We start from the raw sequence: 24,296 nt of genomic DNA, 5'->3' as shown, positions 1-24,296 counted from the left end.
TTTAGTTGAATGGAGTGTTATTTTGGTAAATATTGTGGGTTTTCTATTCTTTTATTTCTTGGCATTACTCTGTATAAGTATTCATTTTGATAACATTCTCCAAATGCTATTTACACTCAAGTAAACTTCGACTCAAAATCTAAATAAAATAAAGCATCCATTAAAAAAAACCCTAAAACATTTATAGTAGAACTAAAAAAAAGTCTAAATTATGAAAAGTAATAATAGAACATTTTAAAAAGTATAGAGATATAGAATTACTCTGAAAGAATTTTTATTTTTGCTAAATTAATAAAATAAATTATATGCACACACACACACACACACACACACACACACACACACAGACAGACGCACGCACGCGCACACACACACACACACACACACACACACACACACACACACACACACACACACACACACACACACACACACACACACAGTTGAATAGCCCCTCTTTGATTTTTTTTTCTTTTTTAAATATTTCCCAAATGATGTTTAAGAGCAAGGAAATTTTCACAGTATGTCTGATAATATTTTTTCCTCTGGAGAAAGTCTTATTTGTTTTATTTCGGCTAGAATAAAAGCAGTTTTTAATTTTTTTAACGCCATTATAGGGACAAAATTATTAGCCCTTTTAAGCTATATATTTTCTCGATAGTCTACAGAACAAACCATCATTATACAATAACTTGACTAATTACCCTAACTTGCCAAGTTAATTTTGAGAACTTTTTGGCTTAATAAAATTACGATAAAAAAGGCAAATAAATACATAAATAAATGTTAAAAAATGAAAAATAATAATTGAACGATATAAAAAATCCATATATTATTCATTTTATTTTCCTAAAATAACAGTAAATATTTAAATAATATACATTTTTAAATTGCAATTTATATAAGGCTTAATGTTAACCAACCCATCATACAACACATTTTAATCAACTGAATAACCAGGAAATGTAAATATAAATTTTATCTTACAGCACATTTATTTGACATAATTTTTCAAAACACTATATATACAGTTGAAGTCTGAATTATTAGCCACCCGTTTATTTTCCCCCCCAATTTCTGTTTAATGGAGAGATGATTTATTCAGCACATTTCTAATCATAATAGTTTTAATAACTCCTTTCTAATAACTGATTTATTTTATCTTTGCCATGATGACAGTAAATAATATTTGACTAGACATTTTTCAAGACACTTCTATACAGCTTAAAGTGATATATAAAAGCTGAACTAGGTTAATGAGGTTAACTAAGGCAAGTTATTGTATAACGATGGTTTGTTCTGTAGACTATTGAAAAAATAAATAGCTTAAAGGGGCTAATAATATTGACCTTAAAATGTTTTTTCAAAAATTAAAAACTGCTTTTATTCTAGCCGAAATAAAAGAAAAAGATTTTCTCCAGAAGAAAAAATATTATCAGACATACTGTGAAAATTTCCTTGCTCTGTTAAACATCGTTTGGGAAATATTTAAAAAAGAAAAAAACTTCAAAGGGGGGCTAACAATTCTGACTTCAACTGTATATTCCTTTAAATGCTCTAATAGGTTGTAAATAAAGATTATTCAAGTACTGTATAGTCTGTAAGAAAACACTCCACTGTAAAAAATATGTTAATGAGCAGTTTCAGTATGTTGTGATTCACAAGTGATTTCTGTTTATTTACGGTTATGAATTGCATTGGAGGACTCTGTCCACTTTTAAAGTTGAAACTGTGATTTTTATGGACATTTTAGTAGTTTGAAATAATACAATGAAAATAAATTATATTTAGAGAAATAAGTCTGTAAAATAACAGAAAATTTACAGGCAGTTTATTACCAGCTGTTTGTATTGTAATATACAACACCAACCCAGACAATATATCAGTTTAAACTATAAAAAATATTAATAACAGTCACTTTTTCAAACGTTTCAAGGTTAAAAGTTGTTGCAAGAAAAATCAAAGTCCTATAATGCAATTCAAAAGCATCAATAAATAGGGGAAAATAAAAACATAAATGAAAAATTACGGAAAACTGCTTATTAACAGATATTTTTATAGTGTATTGTCATTTATTAATTTAGAATTAAAGCTCACAATTCAATTCAGTGAAATTTAGTTTCTCCACCGAGAAAAATATATATGATATGTATAAAGTGTGCCTCAGCCTCAGCAGATGAGTGTGTTCCTGCAGGTGGTTCATCTGTGGTTTGAGCATTTCTCCATCGAGGACTCCAGCATGTGTCAGGCCGACTCCGTCTCTCTGAGGGATGAACTCGGCACCATCGGTGAGTCTTGACGGTCATCATTTCCAATCCCTGCAGAGAGTCAGTAAAAAAAATGTGTAAGTTAATTACCACGAGCGCAGGAGGAATCTGCCTGTGTTCATTCCAGAGGGCAGGAGACCATTCTCTTCTGACAGAATGCAACCGATCACTGTTTTTTTTTTTTATTGAGGGGGCTGTTGAACCATCGCTTATACTGCATGACAGAACTCATACTCTACAAGAAAAAAACTGCACACTTAAAATGTAATGAGAGATAATATTATGCGAAAAGAAAGCTTTTCTCCTTTAGATTGTATGTAAAGTAAAGGATAACTTGATAATCTAAACCCTTAATGTGTGTTTTTTTATTTTATTTTATTATACATATAAACTCACCGGCCACTTTGTTAGGTACACCTGTCCAACTGCTCGTTAATGCAAATTTCTAATCAACCAATTACAAAATGCATTTAGGCATGTAGACATGGACAAGACGATCTGCTGCCGTTCAAATCGAGCATCAGAATGGGGAAGAAGGGTGATTTAAGTGACTTTAAACATGGCAGGGTTGTTGGTGCCAGACGGGCTGGTCTGAGTATTTCAGAAACTGCTGATATACTGAGAATTTCACGCAAAACCATCTTTAGGGTTTACAGAGAATGGTCTGAAAAAAAGAAAATATCCAGTGAGGCAGTTCTGTGGGCACAAATGCCTTGTTGATGTCAGAGGTCAGAGGAGAATGGCCAGACTGGTTGGAGCTGATAGAAAGGCAACAGTAACTCAAACAATGACTTCTTAAAACCGAGGTCTGCAGAAGAGCATCTCTGAATACACAACATGTCCAACCTTGAGGAAGATGGGCTACAGCAGCAGAAGACCACACCGAGTGCCACTCCTGTCAGCTAGGAACAGGAAACTGAGGCTACAATTCACACAGGCTCACAAAAATTGAACAATAGAAGATTAAAAAAATGTTGCCTGGTCTGATGAGTCTCGATTTCTGCTGCAACATTCGGATGGCAGGGTCAAAATTGGATCCATCCTGCCTTGTATCAATGGTTCAGGTTGGTGGTGGTGGTGTAATGGTGTGGGGAACATTTTATTGACACACTTTGGGCCCATTAGTACTAGTTGAGCATCGTGCCAACGCCACAGCCTACCTGAGTATTGTTGCTGACCATGTCCATCTCTTTATGACCACAGTGTACCCATCGTCTGATGGCTACTTCCAGCAGAATAACGCACTGTCATAAAGCGTGAATCATCTCAGACTGATTTCTTGAACATTACAATGAGTTCACTGTACTCAATGGCCTCCACAGTCACCAGAACTAAATCCAATAGAGCACCTTTGGGATGTGGTGTAATGGGAGATTCACATCATGGATGTGCAGCCGACAAATCTGCAGCAACTGTGTGATGCTGTCATGTCAATATGGAGCAAAATCTCTGAGGAATATTTCCAGTACCTTGTTGAATCTGTGCCACGAAGGATTAAGGCAGTTCTGAAGGCAAATAGGGGTCCAACTCGGTACTAGTAAGGTGTACCTAATAAAGTGGCCGGTGAGTGTATATCTGACATTTTAAATGTATAATTCATACAGTATGTATGCAAGTTTTTCACATCATGGTAAGAAGAATTGCTAAAAAATATGTAATGTTTAGTAATGGTACTAAAAAAGTACCGTTAACGCGATAATAGTATATGCAAAATGGCAAAACAATACAAAAAAACGCAGAAGTATCCTAAATTAGGCTTCATTTTCATTAGAATAAATTAAATAAATCACACACTGAGAGTTTCTTCTTCCTACAGGGAAGTACTGTGGCTATTCCACGCCGAGAGCCATCGTGTCTTTGGGAAACAGCCTCTTTGTGTACTTCGACACCAACGACAGACACACGGACACAGGATTCAGAGCTGTGTATCGCGCTGTGAGCCCTGGGCAGACGTCAGGTGAAGACACACACACACACACTCACATCACAGCTTCAGTTCATAACAGCACTATTACACATCCGAACAATACACACGTCTGCTCTGCGCCTTTCATATCAGCACACACGCACACACACTGAGAGACTGCTAGAAGAGTCTCACTGCAGCTGACCTAGAAACAGTACTTCAGTCTCTGTGTGTATGTGTGTGTGTGTGTGTACGTGTGAGCGAGTGTGTGTATTCAAAAGGGAAGCACTGCTGGGAAATTTGTTTTGGTGTCTTTCTATGCAGCTAAATCTCAGCCGCTCTATTCCTGTGTGTGTGTGTGTGTGTGTGTGCGCGTGTGTGAGAGAGACTTTGTGAGAGTGTGTGTGTTTGTGCGTGTGAGTGTGTGCATGTGTGTATGAGTGTGTGCATGTGTGAGAGAGTATGTGCACGTGATAATAAGTGTGGGTGTGAAAGTGTGTGTGTGTGTGTGTGTGTGAGAGAGAGAGAGTCGGCATGTGAGTGTGTGCATGAGTGTGTGTGTGAAAGAGTATGTGCATATGTTAACTTGTGTGTGTGTGTGAGAGAACGTGTTGATGTGTTTATTAGTGTGTGTGCATGTGTGTGTGTGAGAGAGAGAGAGTCGGCATGTGAGTGTGTGCATGAGTGTGTGTGTGAAAGAGTATGTGCATATGTTAACATGTGTGTGTGTGAGTGTGTGTGCACGTGTTTAAGAGTGTGTGTAAGAGAGGGCGTGCATGTGTCTAAGTGCATGTGAAAGTGTGTGCATGAGTGGCTGAATGTGTGTATAATGAATGCGTGTGAGAGTGTGTGCATGTGTTTATGAGTGTGTGTGAGAGAGTATGCGCATGTGTTTATAAGTGTGTGTGTGCTTGTGTGTGCATGTACGTATGAGAGTGTGTGCATGTGGGTGTGAGTGTGTGTGTAAGAGTATGTGCACATTTTTATGAGTGTGTGTGTGAGAGGGTGTGCAATTATATGAGTGTGTGCATGACTGTTTGAATGTGTGTATGACATGAATGTGTGTGTGTGCATGTGGGTACTAGTATGTGTGTGAGAGTTTGTGCATGTTTATAAGTGTGTGCGTGTTTGTGTGTGCATGTATGGATGAGAGTGTGAACATATTTATGAGTGTGTGTTTGTACGTGTGTATGATTGTGTGCATGTGGGTATGAGTGTGCATACAGTATGTACGGTATGTGATTGTGTGTGTGTGTGTGTGAGTGAGAGTGTGTGTATGTGTGAGTGTGTGCATGTGTTTATGAGTGTGGACGTGAAGGCGTGTGTATGTGTGTGCATGTGTGTATGATACGAATGTGTGTTTGCATGTGTATTATATGAATGTGTGTGTGAGTGTGTGCGTGTGTGTATTATAAAAATGTGTGTGTGTGCATTTGTAATTTTAAATGTGTGTATTCAGAAGATAGGTCCTATGAGTGAATTTGTTTTGCTGTCTTTCTATGCAGCTAAATCTCTGCCATTACTGTTGTGTGTGTGTGTGTGTGTGTGTGTGTACATGATTGTAAGTGTGTGCGTATTAAAAAACGGGAGGCTGTCAGAAAACCCATTTTGGTTTCTTTCAAAAGAGCAAAATCTCTGTTGTTCCTCTGTGTCAGTGTGTGTGTGTGTGTGTGTGTGTGTGTGTGTGTATTGGGAGCTTTTACAGTTTAGTAGGTCCCCATAAAACATGAAATCTCAATGTATGTGTGTGTAGTTCAATTACTTGTTCATTTTTCTTCAGCTTAGTCCCTTTTTTAGGAATCGCCACAGCGGAATGAACCGCCAACTATTCCAGCATTTGTTTTACACAGCGTATGCCCTTCCAGCTCCAACCCAGTACTGGGAAACACCCATACACTCACATTCACATACACTACAGCCAATTAAGTTTACTCAATTCCCCTATAGACTATGTGTTTGGATTTGTGGGGGAAATCGGAGCACCCGGAGGAAACCCACGCCAACACAGGGAGAACATGCAAACTCCACACAGAAATGCCAACTGACCCAGCCAGGACTCAAAATAGTGACCTTCTTGCTGTGAGGCAACAGTGCTAACCACTGAGCCAATAGGTGTAATTCAGAAGGGTGTAATTCAGTGCTGTGCATTCAGAGGGGTGGGAGGAGCTTACTGTGAGAAAAACAGCCCAATCTCTTTCTCAATCTTCTAGAAATAGTCGGGGCCGGTGGTGTTCTTGAAGGTGACCGCGGGGAGCTGTTGACCCCTGGCTTTCCAGCACTAAACTACGAGAGCGACGCGCTCTACCAGGTGCGTCCCGATGATGATCAGTATAACCTCTACACCTGCTCTTGATTTATCACAATCCACCTTCTTCCAGTCTGCTCTCTTTCTGCTGTGTCTTTGTTCTTTTCCACCCACTGTCCTACTGATCTGAACACAGTGTTCCATATCTGATGCCTTAAAAAACTGAAGGTGTTAAAGGGATCGTTTATTAAAAAGTGAAAATTTCCAGTTCATCTGCTCACCCACAGCTCATTTATGTAAGGTGACGTCTTGGTGGCTTGATATAATTTAAAGTCAGAATTATTAGCCCCCCTGTTTATTCTTTCCCCCAAGTTCTGTTTAACAGAAGGAAGATTTTTTTAAACACATTTCTGAACAAAATAACGTTAATAACTCATTTATAATAATGGATTTCTTTTATCTTTCCCATGATGACGGTAAATAACATTTGACTAGATATTTTCAAGATACTAGCATTCAGCTTAAAGTGGCATTTAAAGGCTTAACTACTGTACACTCAGCGGCCACTTTATTAGGTACACCTTAGTACTCATTTGTACCCCCTTTCGCCTTAAACCTTTTTAGCATAGATTCAACAAGGTACTGGAAATATTCCTCAGAGATTTTGCTCCATGCTGACATGTTAGCATCAAGCAGTTGCTGCAGATTTGTCAGCTGCACATCCATGATGCAAATCCCCTATTTCACCACATATCAAATGTGCTCTATTGGATTGAGCTCTGGTGACTGTGGAGGCCATTTGAGAACAGTGAACTCATTGTCATGTTCAAGAAACCAGACTGAGATAATTCATGCTTTATGACATGGAGCATTATCCTGCTGGAAGTAGGGATCAGGAGATACACTGTGGTCACAAAAGGATGGACATGGTCAACAACAATACTCAGGTAGGCTGTGGTGTTGACACGGTGCTCAACTGGTACTAATGGGCCCAATGTGTGCCAGGAAAATATCCTTTACACCATTACACCACCACTATCAGCCTGAACCACTGATGCAAGGCAGGATGGATTCATGTTTTCATGATGTTGATGCCAAATTCTGACCCTACCATCCGAAAGTCGCAGCAGAAATCGAGACTCATCAGACCAGGCAACGTTTTCCAATCTTCTAAAGTCTAATTTTGGTGAGCCTGTGCGAAATGTAGCCTCAGTTTCCTGTTCCTAGCTGACAGGAGTGGCACTCGGTGATGTCTTCTGCTACTGTAGCCCATCCGCTTCAAGGTTGGACGTGTTGTGTGTTCAGAGATGCTCTTCTGCATATCTCGGTTGTAACGAGTAGTTATCAGTTACTGTTTCCTTTCTATCAGCTGGAACCAGTCTGGCCATTCTCCTCTGACCTCTGCCATCAACAAGGCATTTGCACCCACAGAACTGCCGCTCGCTGGATATTTTCTCTTTTTCAGACCGTTCTCTGTAAACCCTAGAGATGGTTGTGCGTGAAAATCCCAGTAGATCAGCAGTTTCTGAAATACTCAGACCAGCCTGTCTGGCACCAACAACCACACCACTTCCAAAGTGACTTTAATCACCCTTCTTCCCCGTTCTGATGCTCGGTTTGAACTGCAGCAGATTGTCTTGTCCATGTCTACATGCCTAAATGCGTTGAGTTGCTGCCATGTGATTGGCTGATCAGACATTTGCATTAACGAGCAGTTGGACAGGTGTACCTAATGAAGTGGCCGGTTAGAGTATTTCCATCTAAAAACACTACAAAAATATATTTTCCATCTCATTTTCTGACAAATTACATTGAATAATGAATCCAGCGACGCTCATACAGGAAACAGGGGTGTTTGCGATGACTTTCTGTTAATGGGTTTTGACACGAGATGCTTTGATTGTGGAAGTCAGATTGCTAAAAGCTTCCTCTCAGCGAGCTCCATCTGGCAGGATATTTACCCACATCAGCTAATCTACAGCCAGCCTCCAAACTAACTAAAGATGCACGAGGAAGCAGTATTTCAATCACCAGGCCTGTCAGGATACCAAAATTGCATTCGGATCAGTCCATGTGTTGAACACATGCAAAACAAAAAAACCCAAAAATAGAAATTTACATGCAGCGCAATCTGGTTATTCAACTGCGACAATTAATGTTAAAGGAGCATTTACTATTTCTGAATCCTTCTCTGGGTCTGGCAGTTAGAGCTGTGATCAGGCCTTAAAAGTTAAGCCCAACAAGGCCAAGGCCTACATTTAGTCTGACAGCTTTTTAAAAGCCAGAACCTGTTCATAGCCAGACATTATTCAAATGTATGCATGCTAAATTTCCCACACCTCAGTCTTTGCAGTAGACACCAGTGCAACCAAAACATAACAGCCAGATGCAAGCCTCCATTTTACCTCCTTGACATACATTTTCACATTTCTCATGCTAATCGAAATGCATCACAAGACAACTCATTTACAGTGCAAGACTGAGCCTGGATAGACCCATGTAAAATGACAGAAATTAACCCTGAAAATGAAGTCTGTTCAGTTTTGGATAAAGATCTTCAGTTCTACTGGCGGGAGCACTTTTAACTTAGCTTAGCATAAATCATTGAACTAGATTAGACCATTTGCATCTTGCTCAAAAAACAACTTTTGATAATTTTCCGATTTAAAGCTTGACTTTTCCTATTTACATCATGTGGCAAGACTGTTGAAAGTTGCTATTTTTTAGGCTAATATGAATAGAAACTACACTCTCATTCGTTCACATCCTTCAGCTTAGTCCCTTATTTATTAGGGGTTGCCAAAGCGGAAAAAACCGACAACTGTTCCGGCATATGTTTTACACAGCGGACGCCCTTAACTATACTTTCATTCCTGCGTAATAATCTTTGCTGCTGTACCACGGCTGAAGAAGGCACAATAATATTACACAGCACCAGAAAATAGTTCTGAATCGTCTCACAAATGTTTCCAAGATTTTCAGAATATTTTTCTTCTGAATATTCATTCATTCAATTTTTTGTCGGCTTAGTCCTTTTATTAATCCGGGGTCGCCACAGCGGAATGAACCAACTTATCCAGCAACTTATCCAGCAAGTTTTTACACAGCGGATGCCCTTTCAGCCGCAACCCATCTCTGGGAAATCCTCTGAATACAGTACAGTTATTATAGCTACATCGACCTAGAAAATAGCAAGTCTTTATTCTCTGTCGGTCTTAGTACACCATTTAACTACAGAAGAGTCAAGCTTTAAACAGAAAATAGAATAATTTTAAAAAGAGATGCTAATGGTCTAATCCAATTTAATGAATTATGCTAAGCTAAGCTAAAAGGCTCCAGCCAGACCCGAAGATCAGCCGGAAAATGGTAAATCTCAACTGTTCAATTGTAAAATTAGCCTTTTTCCAATAAAAGAGTGCCCTTTAAACTAATATTATTCATTTGTGTGGTTTGCTCAGTGGATGATTCGAGTACCTGATGGGGAAAAGATCCGGCTAACATTCACAGCTTTTGACCTCGTCCCAGAATCATGTGGTGACTTTGTGGACATCTATGATGGTGCTTCAGATGGCGCAGCCCAACTGGGTGAGATTTGACATTTACTGAATCCAAAAAAGCTCGCTTTGTTCCTCGGCGAACATCTGTGTGCTCATTTTTTATCTGCCAAAACATATAAATCTAAATTACTGTAGGTCGTTTCTGTGGAAACAAGGTCCCGGCGCCGGTGTTGTCTAGTGGCAGCAGTATGGTGGTTCGTTTCAAGTCTGATTCCAGCGGGTCTGCTAAAGGATTTAGTGCCACATACACCCTAGCTAGTGCTCCACCAGTTACAACCACACCACCAACAACAACCGCTGGACCAACAATCAACACACCGGCTCCAGAAGGTAAATACACTCACAGCAGTTTGACAGAGTCATATATCTCATTATGGACAACAAAACCAGCCTTAAGGGTCAGATTTGAGTTGTTTTTATTGGGATTTACATTAATTGAAACCTGTATAAATAACCTTTCCATTGATGTATGGTTTGTTAGCACAGTTGAGGTCAGAATTATTAGTCAGGGTAAGTAGGCAAGTTATTGTATAACGATGGTTTGTTCTGTAGACAATTGAAAACAAAAAATACTGCTTAAGGGGGCTAATAATATTGACTTTAAAATGGTTTTTAAAAAAATGTAAAAAACAACATCACAACATCATCAAACAAAACGCAACATACCGATGACGTTGGGCTACAACGTCAATCTGACGTCATGTTGATGTCCTGTGATTGCTGGGCAGTTAGAGAATGAGCAAAACTATCTGTATCCTCTCCATAAAATTGATTTTCTCTGTAGGAAAAAGACATTAAATCAGATCTTGTGTGTGTGTGTGTGTGTGCTCTATTTCTATTATCTTGGAGTTGCTATATTGCAGTAACTCAAATCCCATTCAAGACAACAGACAACATAATTTTAGTGCAGCACTTGAAGAAAATCAATCGGATCTGCTTTGTTAACAAGCCCAATTTGCAGCAGCATCATCGAGCATGACAAGCGTTTTTACCCTACGTGAAGCCAGATGATATTTAAGCATGATGAATTTCTCTTTGTGACAATAACTCTCTCTCTCTCTGTGTTCAGACTCGGGCTGCGGCTCCCCTGGGAAGCTGTTTGGACGCAAAGGTCAGATAAACTCAGAGAAGTATCCTCAGGCTTATCCTGCAAATTTGAGCTGCTCTTGGGACATCACAGTGGATGAAGGCTTTCTTGTCAAACTGCGCATCACCGATTTGGCCATCGTGGGTGAAGCGGGTCAATGCGGCAAAGATAAACTCACCGTCTCTGATAGTCTGCAGTCACTGGGTAAGACACGACTCTGGAAGAGAAAAGACACAAATGTTACCATTGCTTGGTTTTTACTACTAATGTGTTTCCTATTACGTGATCACTATTAATCAAACAAGACTCATAGAGCCCTAGTGAGGGTGTTAGTTAGTGAGGTGGGTTCAAAATGCGCATTGTTGGGTACAAATTACTGATTTCATTTCTTGTTGATGTATAGATCTTTTTCTTGGAATGCAAAATTACCCATTATGCTTTGCGTGTATGCGCAAAGAGAATGCGAAGAACTTCCGGTCGGCAGCTGATGCGTGTAAACAGTCACATTTAGACAGCTTTGAAACGATAGTTTTAATCTATTTTACCTGCTTTTATCCTCTTTGAACTAATACTGTTGTCCATCAGCACCATCTCCAGGACTAAACACTTAAAGAAATGCGATCTAATAGGTTGGAAAACAGCTTAGAAGATTATTTATAAACTACTTTCTAAAGGATCACATGCTTATGATTGACCACAGCTGGTCCCGCATTAGCTAACATATGATTTACCAATCAATTGAATCCTAACACACTATAAATAGCCAGAATTTCTTACCTTACCCTAGTAGCAAAGAATTCTGGCCCAGATTTGGCATAAAGCTGGCACAGCAGGCATTCATCCGGCACTGGCATACAGCATGTGGGCCAAACATGGCCCGGGTTTGGCAGAGGTGGCGCCGTTTTTAAGGCGGCACACAAGATTTGGGCCAGATGAAAAACGTAGTATTTGGCCCAGATTTAAAAATTTGATAAGTGGGCCATGTGAGTTTGGCCAGTCTTGACCCACATTTGAAATACACTAAAATCATTTTTGAGTAAAGAAAAAAAATTTTACCAATCAGGTCACTTTGAAAAAAAGCGTGCCCATAGTGTGCCTAAAGAGCATCACTCCATGGGTTTATCAATTTCATTGCAATCGTGACACACAAACCTATCTGGCCCAGTTCAGGCCCAGTTATGAGTTATTAACTTGGCTGAGACTTGGCCCAGATATGGTTTGTGTTTGGCCCTTGTCTGGAAGCCAGATTTGGTCCAGTCATGTACCGTAATTCACTGCGGCATGTGGGCCAAGCAAAACCTGATTGTGTGGGCCAGAGCTGGGCCAGAGAAATTTTGCTATGTGGGTAGTTATCTTCATCTTGAAGAATCCTCCATTCCACCCCTACTCTTCCTTCCATTTCCTAGAGAGGGCTCAGTTGTAAGCACTGTTACCTTACAGCAAGACTGTCTCTAGTTCAAGTCCTTACTAGGCCAGTCAATGTTTCTATCCGGAGCTTATATGTTCTCCCTGTGCTTGCGTGGGTTTCCCACGGCTCGCTCGGTTTCCTCCCATAGTCCAAGACATAAATGAATTGACAAAACCAAATTGCCATTATGGGCGAGGCAGTGGCACAGTAGGTAGTGCTGTCGCCACACAGCAAGAAGGTCGCTGGGTCGCTGGTTTGAACTTCGGCTCAGTTGGCGTTTCTGTGTGGGGTTTGCATGTTCTCCCTGCCTTTGCGTGGGTTTCCTCCGGGTGCTCCGGTTTCCCCAACAGTCCAAAGACAAGCAGTACAGGTGAATTGGGTAGGCTAAATTGTCCGTAGTGTATGAGTGCGGTTGCGGCTGGAAGGGCATCCGCTGCGTAAAAACTTGCTGGATAAGTTGGCGGTTCATTCCGCTGTGGCGACCCCAGATTAATAAAGGGACTAAGCCGACAAGAAAATGAATGAATGAAATTGCCATTATATACAAGCTCATAGTCAGGCTCCTACCTATGCCTTTCAGTCAGCAGTTTATCTCTCCATAGCAATCACCATAATCTGTCTTATGTCTTAAATAAACCAGGGGAGTTCTCAAGATCTACCTGAGCTCAAACTAACCTCTCGCCTTTCAAATGGGAGGGAGCCCCGGGCTCGAGGGTCTTATGAGCTCAGGGCTCTCTCCTGGGATAGCATGCCAAACATGCTTTATGATCAAACATCAGCTAAGTTTGAACTCTAGAAATAACATCATGATTAGGAAAATACTGTAAACGGGCAAAAATAAAATAAGCTTTCACAATTTCTGCTAAGATAAAATTGATATATAAGCAGACCAACAATATGTGAAGATATCCCCCGTTCAAGCAACATATAAACAATTAATTTTGGTTGTAAATTGAGGTTTGTGAAGACAATTGCTTTTAAAAAAAATGTATTGTAAGTGAAATCTACAGACACAAATTCATAAAAGTATCATAAATTGTGAATTTATAAGTGCTTAAAATTATATTTTGAAAGTTTTTCTCAAAAACACTTTCTGAAAACTAAAGATAAAAGCCCTAAACACACCCAAAAAGGCCACCAAACACCAAAAAACTTTAATATTTATTTTTAATATTTGAATAAAACAAAATGAGGCGATTCTAACTGCACTATTCAAATATTTAAACAGACATTTCACACATGATAAATCTTCCAGTAATTTAATTAGATGAAATGTGTAAGGCCTGACCTTCGACTCTGTTTTGGGGTTCATAACTAACACTAAATGGCACCGCTGGCGTGAGAAGGGCTGGCGTTCACATCGCTCTCTCTTATCCCGGCGCACAAAGGGCTGTAAAAACTGATTATCATCAGTCTCGGCGAGGCATGAGCCAGCAGGCGGGAGTACGATAAATTACAGCTCCTTATTACTGAACATCAAACAGAGCTGTGAGCGGCCGATATGCTTATCTGCGGCAGCTTTTCAAGCACTGCACAGCAGATACTGTCAGAAACCCGGAGCAGGGGTCTGGGGGAAAGTGTGACGGAGAAAACACTGAGAGTTTGGGAGGTTTGAACTACACAAGGAAGGACAGAGAGGACAAGTTTTGCTGGATATTTGCAGAGGAAGTGTAGAGGAATAGTATGCGCCAACAAAGTCAGCATGACTCAGGTCCAGATCACTGGTTTGAGTCCTGGCTGGGCCAGTTGGCATTCCTGTGTGGAGTTTGCATGTTCTCCCTGTGTTTGTGTGGGTTTCCTCCAGGTGCTCCGGTTTCCCCATAGTCCAAAGACATGTGGTATGGGTGAATTTTGTAAGCTAAATTGTTCGTAGTGTGTGTGTGTGAATGACAGTGTATGGATGTTTCCCAGTGATGCAGCTGGAAGGGCATCGGCTGCGTAGAACACATGCTGGATAGGTTGGCAGTTCATTCCGCTGTGGCAACCCCAGATTAATAAAGGGACTAGGCCGAAAAGAAAATGAATGAATGAATGAATGAATGAATGAATGAATGAATGAATGAATGAATAATTCAGTAATATGACTTGTGGGTTTTAGATTAATACAACTCAACACCAGTGCCAGGATATTACATAAGATGAAACAAAAGAATAACAACAAGTTTGGTTTTGGTCCACCAGCAGTCATAGATTGTGCGGCTCATTTGTCTTGACATTGTGTCCTTACTTGGCGCTCGCAAGCGTGTGTGTGTGAGTGTGTGTGTGTGTTCCTCACATCACTTTCTTCACCCGGCTGTCAGGTTGAAGTGGTGTGTGAGTATTAGTTCTGCTGACAGTCTGTGTTACCCTGAAGAGAAGAAGCGTACAAACAAGAGTCTGAAGAGAAAAGCAGAACAAACCATGCCAAACTACACTCTAGTCTATGGAGGAATTCACAGAGGATGAATTGGATTTGCTAGGGTGAAACTGATTAGCACACGTGGCGTGAGCGCTCATTTCCATCACATAATTAGATGCCATTCGATAAATGAAATAATTATTATCTTTATGTGAAATGGAGATGATAATTACTTTTTCAGTTAAAGAGCCCCTATTATGCATAATAAAAGGTCATATTTTGGTTTTGGGGGTCTCCAACAACATGCCGATATGCATGCAGGTCAAAAATACACGTTCATTGTCTTGTAGTATGCATTTATTTTTACCTAATTACGCTAATGACTCCCGTATGATTCGTTCAGTGATTCATCCGTTCCCAAACCCCTCCTCAGAGCGAAGTTATTCTGCCCTGATTGGTCCAATGACCCAGTCTGTTGTGATTGGTCTACTGAGTACAGCACAAGATGGAAAGAACTGCCCACCACGGCTCCACGCGTGTGTAAGAACAGGAGATGGTGGCCAAAGCAAAGGCAAACGGCAGAGGATCTCGAGTTCAGAAACGCATTAAAATCGATAAAAAAAGAAGCACGCGTCACGTTTTCAACGTGGTTTTGGACACAATATGTGAAACGCCCCATAAAGATGTAACCTGAGAAATACAGTACAAGCACTGACCTATAATTTTTCAACAATTTAGAAATGTGTTGAAAAAAATCTCTCCATTAAACAGAAATAGCAAATATACAGGGGGGCTAATAATTCTGACTTCAATTGTACATGTGTGTGACGTCACTACTTTCATCAAACTCAATGTTATTTTTAGTTTCTACAGCGGCGAGATCTCTCTATAGTCCTAAAAAACAAAACCTTCTTTTTCTATAGCGCCCAAAATGCTGCCACTGTGCAAGTGAAGCTTTAAAACACATAAAAAGGTTTCGTTCTTTGTTAAAAACAGTGCGATGTAAATGGCCTCAAGGGTGATGGTCTTGTAAAAGTACATTTCAGCTTGTCTTGTTGATGCAGGAAACTTTATCTAACACTATAAGTGGACTTGAGTGCAGCTGATCCAGAACTAGCCCTGTCAGTCGTCTGACTCCGAGCCAGGAGATGCACAAACTTTCTCTTATTTATCTCTCTCTTTCTGCAGGCACACACTGTGGATTTATTCTTCCTCCGGTACTTATCAGTGTCAGTAACAAGATGTCTGTACGTTTCCAGTCAGACGCTCGGCTAGCAGACCGTGGCTTTTCTGCCACATGGGAAGCGGTGTATCCAGAGGACCTTTCTGGTAAAACACTTTGCAAACTTATATAGACATCTACTGTACACACACACACACACACACACACACACACACACACACACTTTGTTTGTGTCTCCTATAGATATTCTGAGGTAATGAGGTGAGAATAGCATTGCAGAACAACTTTTGGCGAATGTACTGTAAACATCATTAAATAAGGCAATTCTAACAATATTATAATAATATTTTAGGCCCTGTTTACACCTGGTATTAAAGCTAGGATAATATGAAATTTTGGTTGATTGGATGGTAAATAGAGGAGGGAGATTCTTATTTACACCAGCTGTTTTAAAGGGACAGTTCACCCAAAATTTTTTAATTTCCTCACCATTTCTTTGAGTTTCTTTATTCTGTTGAATGCAAAACAAAAAACACTATGGAACATACCTTTCCAGTAATTATTATGAGTATTTTCCCATATTTCCCCCAATTTTTTAATCATTCTATGAAGGGTGGCAATAAACATTTAAAGGGTCACAAAACACCAAAACACATGTTTTGAGCTGTATGTCGTATATGTGTCCCACACTGTTAAAAACACTATTAAGACACCTATACTTCACTAAAAAGTGTAAATTGGTTGTTTTTGTGTTATTTCAAGCAAATTCGTACTTCCTGTTTGAAACAAATTTTTGAAGCTGCGTCACGGTCATGACATAATAGCCTGTATTCCAGCATGCAGACTGGGCGTCTGTGCCAGAGTGAGTCTTATTACGTCTTACAGTGTGTTGCATTAATGCATGAGTAAGGCTTGGTTCAAACCAATCAGCGCGCTCTATTGTGCAACTTCATTAATATTCATTACTATCACCGTGTTTACACGACAGAGACGCCACGTTGTGTTGGCAAAACAAGCGTGAAGTGTTGCTTTTATAGTTTGCTGCCGTTAAGTTTTGTTTTCATTTTCTCTCTGTGAGAGCTCAGCTTGAGTCACGTGTGGATTAACAGTGTACGCGACGCTCGACAACAATAACTTACGTGTCTAAGGAGGATTATTGTTTACCTGAGAGCTGTTCTCATCTGCAAACGCTGAGATCCGGATTCGCTTGTAGTATTCTCTTCTTAAAGACGCGGCTCTAGTTGCTGGTGATTGTCCTGTCTCTACAGATTTGGTAAGTGAGTGAGCAGTGCTCTTTGTTTATTCAGTTTGTTCGTATCTAACAAACTATTGCACAGAGTGTAAACATGTTAGCACCACAACCAAACTTTAACCTCATGTAGGGTTTTTACCGCATTTAGTGACCGGAATAACACACTTTCTGACGCTACCTGCCGTGTGCATCTAAGTTTCCAGGAAATGCTGAGTTTTTTTTCTCTCATTCGCCGTGCGGTATCAAACATTGCATGAAAAATACACGCTTAGAGCAGATCCTCGAATCAAATATCTCGTTTGTCGCGAGAGGCATGAATGAATTCCCTGAATGAAAGAGCCAAACTGCAGTTAAAGTCCACCATTTAATAATTTGGCAAATAATTCGACTACACATGTCCATGTAGGTTAAACACCATCACTTTCTATTGTGTGTGTGTGAATTTTGACTCTGAAAGTCAAAAAAGTGCGTGCCCAAATAGACACTCCCACACCCTCCCACTTTTCTTCCTCCGACACTCCCCCCTAAACAGAGCTGGACACGCCCACTTTTTTTACTTTTTCCAAAGTAGAAGTGTGAAAACACCCTGCTGAAACGAGGGGGTTTCATGGCCCTTTAAGAGCCAATCCTCCCTATACACAACCCATACTGCCGAACCACCAGGGGACGCCACTTGCTCTTAAATGTCTGAGGTAAGATAAAGAAGGAGGAGGCATTGAAGATGAATCCAAAGAATCTTGATAAACTCTGGGAGTCCTGCAAGAAATCTAGAGGTCTTTGCCTTTCATATAAGCCACTTCTGATACCAAATAATCAAATAGAAGTTATTATTTGTTGTTCCTAAAACTTGCAAAGGCGAAAAGAATTTTTTGAATTTACAGAAATGGTAATATATCATGACATGTATCGCTATCTTTCCTAGTGATGGGTTGTGGCTGGAAGGGCATCAGCTGTGTAAAACATATGCTGGATAAATTGGCGGTTCATCCCACTGTGGTGACCCTGGATTAATAAAAGGACTAAGCCGAAAAGAAAATGAATGAATGAATCGCTATCAGGATACGAAACGAATTGTATTGTGATATGAGATTGTTCTCTCTAATAACGTTCTATTTGAAGTCATCCTCTGATAGAATTGACGGATCTGCATCTTAATTCCAGGTCCAAACAGAGCCTTAGATGTTTTTAAATCTGATTTTAGATCAGTTGTACTGTCTCTCTAAGCTGGAATACTGCCAAATGGTTCAAATAAATGTCCTAGGTGACAAGGTGGCAGCTGAAAGAGCTCTTATTTCACAGTAAACACACGCATTCCTGGATTTATGAAAAACATTTCCCCTTTCGCCAGATGCTACGCCCCTAAAAAAGGAGTAAAGCATCTGTAGTGGGGCTGATTGACGCCTGCATTAAAATGCGTCGCCAGTGCTCACAGTTAAAGCTTGTCTCTATGACATATCCTCCTCAGGCTCACAGTAAATTCAGCCTGCAGTTTCCTTCTGCCATTGCAGCCAACCCGAAAAGCTCCCAGCACAAAGAAGGCCGTATAGAACATCTTTATGCGCTATATGAATTTTTTAATAACATTAAAGGGGACCTATTATGCCCCTACTTATAAGATGCAAAATAAGTCTCTGATATAGAATAATTCTTCCCTATGTAATGTAATGTAATGTAACGGCATGTTGTGCCATTTTGGTGGCTGTCGCTTTAAATTCAAATGAGATTGTGCTCCCACTCCTATTTGGAAAAAAGGCGGAGCTATAAAATGCATATTCGTTAGCATAAAGTAGATTTACCACGTACAAAGGGAGAATGTCATTTAAAGCGTTTCTGCAGGCTGTTTTTATCAAATGTGATTGTAAACAAATAGAATTCATTACGTTTTACCATGAGAAGCTGGTTATATTCACACACTGTCACCACATAACTGTGTTTAACCACTTATAAAAACTATTTTTGCATTATAGGTCCCCCTTAATTCAATAATAGAAAAATGCTATTTAAGTTAATCAACTTATTGTCACTCCAATGCCTTAAGAATCTTTTAATCTTCCAAATACAAATTATATTTATTTTCGATCAAAGATGAGAGATTTCTGTCCTCTAAAACAGAAATGTTGGAAGCGAAATGCAATCATTTCAATAACAATCCATGCGAATGGAAATTTCAGGAAGAAACTCCTCCCCATGTTTATTTCAAACTGAGTTAAATGTTTTGTATTACTTTTTAACTTTTAGTTCTACACATAATTAAATATTATACCATTTTTTAAATTCAAGCCTAACAATTATTAAATGCAATATTTTTAATTATTTATTTCTAATAACTAATTTCCTTTGTCTTTGCCATGATGACATTACATCACATTTTACTACAGTAGGGCTTAACTAGGTTAAATTGGTTAACTATGTTATGTTAATTAGGCAAGTCATTGGACAACAGTGGATTTTCTGTAGCTAACTGGAAAAAAAAAAAAAAAAAAAAAAATTTAGAGCAGTGTTTCCCTAACCCTGTTCCAATTTTGAATGTCTCTTTTATCTGATCCATTTATTTCAGGGTTTGAAGTCTTTTTTAATGTTTGATCAGGGAGAGGTTAAAAATGTTGATGTGCCCTCAGGAACAGGGGTGGGAAACACTGCCTTAGGGGGCAAAACTAAAATTAAGCTGTTTTAAATGATTTTTCTTTTCTATTCCAGCCAAACTAATAGAAATAAGACTTTCTCCAGAAGAAAAATATAACACTGTTAAAATTTCCCAGCTCTGTTAAACATCATTTGAGAAATAAATAAAAAATGTGTGTATATAGTTGAAGTCAGAATTATTACTTTGAATTTTTTTTCCTTTTATTAAATTATTTTTAACAGATTTTTGCCACCTTTTCACAACTCTCTGAGAAATTCAAACTCCCCCTTCTAATTTTTTAGGTATCTTTAGGTCAGAAACTATGTCCATCTAAATATTCCAGATTTTGAAGTTTTATCTTTAGAAGGCGAGTTATTTGATTTATGTTTTAACTCTTCAAATGCTAGGGGCCTAACCTCTTTATTTGTAAATGCTTTTAAAATCAAAACAGATTTTTTTTTTCTCTTCATTTGAAAGTCGCTTGGGAAGAAGACTTAGGGATTTCAATATCTGGGACTGATTAGAATCAATGACTTTTATCTGTTTATTCATGTTCTATAAATTCTAGACACCATCTTATTCAGAACAAAGTATTACACAGACTTCACTGTTCTAAAACAAAGCTTAAAAAATTCTATCCCTCGGGTTTCCCCCACATGTGACAAGTGTAAAGCTGCTGAGGGTAACTTAGCACATCTTTTTTGGTCTTGTGTTCAAATTGAGAATTTTTGGTTAGAAATATTTCGGTTCTTTGCTAAGGTTTATAATTGTGTTTTACTCCCTGACCCAATGATAGCAATTTTTGGCTGGTCAGATTTTCTGGAAACTCTCAACTGAAATGTACGGTTATCTGTTCAGTATGGCATGATCATAGCTAAAAAAGTTATCCTTTGTTTTTGGAAAAAACATGTTAGGCCTCTTTTTTTCTGACTGGCTTCTCGGACTCACCTCCACTTTACATTTGGAAAGAATAAGATATACCACCTTTGGGAACTTTGGAATCTATTCTTATTTTTCTGAAGCACCATAAAGATGTTTAATTTCTGAAGATTTGTAAGTTTTTTTTTCTCTCTACATCCATTGCTGTGTCTTCTTGTAGGTCATATGTGTTTTGTATGTCGCCATTTTCTCTTGTTTCTTGCTTTATTTTAAATTTTGCACAGATTATTGCACATGATGGGTTTGTCTGTCTGTTCTTTGTTTTTCTGTCTGCAAAAATTATTAAAAAAAAGATGTTTAACAGTGCAAGGAAATTTTCACAGTATGTCTGATAATATTTATTCTTCTGGAGAAAGTTTTATTTGTTTTATTTTGGCTAGAATAAAAGCAGTTTTTAATTTTTTTAAACCATTTTAAGGTCAAGCTATTTTTTCGATAGTCTACAGAACAAACCATCATTATACAATAACTTGCCTAATTACTCTAACCTGCCTAGTTAACCTAATTAAAATTTAAATGTCACTTTAAGCTGTACAGTTTACAAGTTTTTTTTTTTAAATATCTAGTATAATATTATTTACTGTCATCATGGCAAAGATTAAATATATCAGTTATTAGAAATGAGTTATTATAACTATTATGTTCAGAAATGTTGAAGAAATCTCCATTAAACAAAAATTTATATATATATATATATATATATATATATATATATATATATATATATATATATATACACACACACACACACACACACACACACACACACACACACACACACACACACAGTCTTGTAGCCAGTTGAAAATAATGATAAAACTTTTTTTCCTGCCACCTGCCACATATTTCTGCCAAAAAGTTAATTTTGGACCGTGGTGGCATGTGGCTTGTCTTGGACTGCGGGCTAACCCCTGAGATACCATGTACCAGCTGACTTCTGCTCTAACAGCGAGACACAATTTCGTGACACTTTGCTTGGTCGGAACGATCCTACCTTTAACTGTCACATTTTATACCCGTTACTGTGTCCGAAGGCACCAAACTGCACTTATGATGTCCTGCAGATATCCAGGGATGCGGCGGTTTCTCACAGCAGGAGACAGGCGTCATCAAGTCTCAAAACTGGCCCACCAACTATCCAGCTAACAGCATGTGTCTGTGGACCATCCGCACTCCCAAGGGGAAGACCATTAAATTGACGTTCACCGATTTTGACATGGAAGAGGCAGGCATCCTTTTCGGCCAGTGCAATGACAACGTGGTAGTCTACGATGGATCAAAACCTGGAGCGAAAAAATACGGTAAGGGATGTTATTGAATGCTTTTTCAAGGACGGCGGTTTATGACACACTTAAAGCGGTGACAGATTTACATCCTCCATTCATTCAAAGCGGACATACAGTACAAAAGTGATTTACTCAGATGCTTTTAAGGTGGACAGCAATGCACTCAAATACATTTGCTTCCTTGCAGGCCCATTCTGTGGCACCAAAATGCCTCCCGTCATCGAAAGCACAACCAATGAGCTTGTGTTACGTTTCTTTGCTGACTTTTTCCTCGAGGGCAAAGGTTTCCGTGCACACTGGACCACTGATTCTACTTTACCTGTTCCCACTGAACCTCCAGTATCACCAAACCCATGGGATGACATCACGATAGGTATGAGCAAAGTTTTTTGACTCATAAACTTGACTATTGTTTATTGACTATTATTTATTGACTTGGAGAAGAGTCTTGGTGATTGGTTTTGGGGCACTGAGCCAAACAACCAATCACAAATGTTTTGGTTGAGCTGATATACAGTATCCAATCAGAAGCCTTTCAATTAGTTGCTGGAGAAAAAAGCTGGAGTTTTGTAGACTATATCAATGGCTACGTCCAAAATGGCATACTACCATACTATATAGTATACTAAAAATAGTATGTGAGCTGAGTAGTATGTCCAAATTCATAGTATTCAAAAAAACAGTATGCGAGAAGTACGCGAATGACTTCATACTTCCAACAAGATTCTGAAGTGCGCATCAGACGAACCCAACGATATCCCATAATGCCCCGAGAATTGATGAAAGGGAGTGAAGCAGCACAACTGACACGAGTAGGTTACGTGATTATGACAAAATGGCAGATGTAGTATGTCCAGGTTCCTTTCACACTACTCACATTCATACAGTAAAGAACGTACTTTTCTAACGGTCGAGTAAGGCAAGGCAAGGCAAGTTTATTTATATAGCACATTTCATACACAGTGGCAATTCAAAGTGCTTTACATAAACAGGAATAAAAAGGAACATAAAATGCAGACAATAAAAATTATTAAAACAGATAAAAACAAATTAAAATGAGTTAAAATAGGCTATAAAAGAATGAAAAAGAAAATGAAAAACCAAATAGTGCGATCTGTCAGACGCAGCACAGTGCTCATACAGTTAAACAGATGTGTTTTCAGTCTTGATTTGAATGTGCCTAATGTTGGAGCACATCTGATCATTTCTGGAAGCTGATTCCAGCAGCGAGGAGCAAAGTGGCTGAAGGCAGATTCACCCTGCTTTGACTGAACCCTTGGAATTTCTAGTTTATATGATCTTAAAGATCTGAGTGATCTGTTGGGCTTGTATTTAGTGAGCAGTAGTACATTTAAATTCAATTGCAGTATCTACTGAGTAGTAGGCGATTTCGGACGCAGCCAATATGTCAAAACGGTTTATACAAATTCCATAATCAACAATAAAGGCATGGGATGTCAATTCATGGCGACTAGAAGGCACGTATTGACAACAAACAAAGAAGTATTTTGATGGAATCATGGGAGTTATCGTTCTTAAGTACATTAAAGAGTCTTTGGTGTTGTTGGTGTTTTAGTAAAACAGAATTGAAGGTGCGTGATGTCATTAGCATGGCGATACATCTCTGTCACAAAACATTTGGGATAATGTAAGTGCCTAAATCAGCAAAATATTTAACACTGCTCTGGTGTTTTTTGGATTTTTCATGAAAACATCTTACACATAATTAATTGATTTTACTTTTGCTTAATCCCTTTATTCATTAGGGGTCGCCACAGCGTAATGAACTGCCAACTGATTGATTAAGAGCTGAAAATCCTGTTTTGAATTGTCAAAGTCTTTCAACATCCTAGTTAACAAAAACGTTTTAGGTTCCTGTTAAGTTCTGTGTAAAAGTTCCAGTGAAAAAAAATCATGAATGATGTATGAATAATGTCTTTGAGAACAAAACTGAAAATGAAAAAACAAACATTTGTTTACAACTTTGAGAGACACACTGAGGAAGGCTTTGTGCCGAATCGTCTGTTATCACTCGTAAAATGTAAGAAAAAGTAAAAATAAAAACACAATTGAGTGCGAATCATTAACTTCTTTTGTACAACTTTGAGAGAACCTCGATGTTAGCCAAAATACAGCGTACCAACCATCAAACGTGTATAGAAATGCACTCTATAATCTAACAACCACTTTCAAAGATGACTAAGG

The 24,296-nt window shown here is 38.9% G+C and overlaps 2 protein-coding genes across 6 annotated transcripts in view; one reads left to right on the top strand and one right to left on the bottom strand.

The window, feature by feature from the left end:
• otx2a (orthodenticle homeobox 2a) overlaps positions 1 to 24,296 on the bottom strand; it is a 238,883-nt gene that overhangs the window by 96,473 nt on the left and 118,114 nt on the right. For 2 of the 5 annotated variants that reach the window (XM_073908639.1, XM_073908581.1), the window contains exons 1-4: positions 11,241 to 11,279; positions 10,642 to 10,753; positions 9,893 to 10,078; positions 2,163 to 2,318 (exon numbers count right to left, since the gene is read on the bottom strand). The gene's annotated coding sequence lies outside the window, so the exon portion shown is untranslated. Of the gene's footprint in view, positions 1 to 2,162; positions 2,319 to 9,892; positions 10,079 to 10,641; positions 10,754 to 10,967; positions 11,280 to 14,745; positions 14,978 to 24,296 lie in introns of those variants that run through there. The other 3 variants (XM_073908452.1, XM_073908412.1, XM_073908747.1) reach the window with 3 other exon arrangements.
• The window catches only part of zgc:154142, a 43,244-nt gene that overhangs the window by 2,613 nt on the left and 16,335 nt on the right, over positions 1 to 24,296 (top strand). Inside the window, exons 3-11 of the mRNA NM_001099240.1 lie at positions 2,195 to 2,288; positions 4,084 to 4,224; positions 6,384 to 6,481; positions 9,877 to 10,003; positions 10,111 to 10,305; positions 11,045 to 11,266; positions 15,997 to 16,137; positions 21,870 to 22,106; positions 22,279 to 22,464. Coding sequence (NP_001092710.1) covers positions 2,195 to 2,288; positions 4,084 to 4,224; positions 6,384 to 6,481; positions 9,877 to 10,003; positions 10,111 to 10,305; positions 11,045 to 11,266; positions 15,997 to 16,137; positions 21,870 to 22,106; positions 22,279 to 22,464 — 1,441 coding nt within the window. The remainder of the gene's footprint in view (positions 1 to 2,194; positions 2,289 to 4,083; positions 4,225 to 6,383; positions 6,482 to 9,876; positions 10,004 to 10,110; positions 10,306 to 11,044; positions 11,267 to 15,996; positions 16,138 to 21,869; positions 22,107 to 22,278; positions 22,465 to 24,296) is intronic.

Source organism: Danio rerio, chromosome 1, assembly GCF_049306965.1.
Source record: "Danio rerio strain Tuebingen ecotype United States chromosome 1, GRCz12tu, whole genome shotgun sequence".
Classification (NCBI taxonomy): Eukaryota; Metazoa; Chordata; class Actinopteri; order Cypriniformes; family Danionidae; genus Danio; species Danio rerio.
The sequence above is the reverse complement of the archived record's forward strand: the minus strand, read 5'-3'. Positions and strand labels throughout refer to the sequence as shown.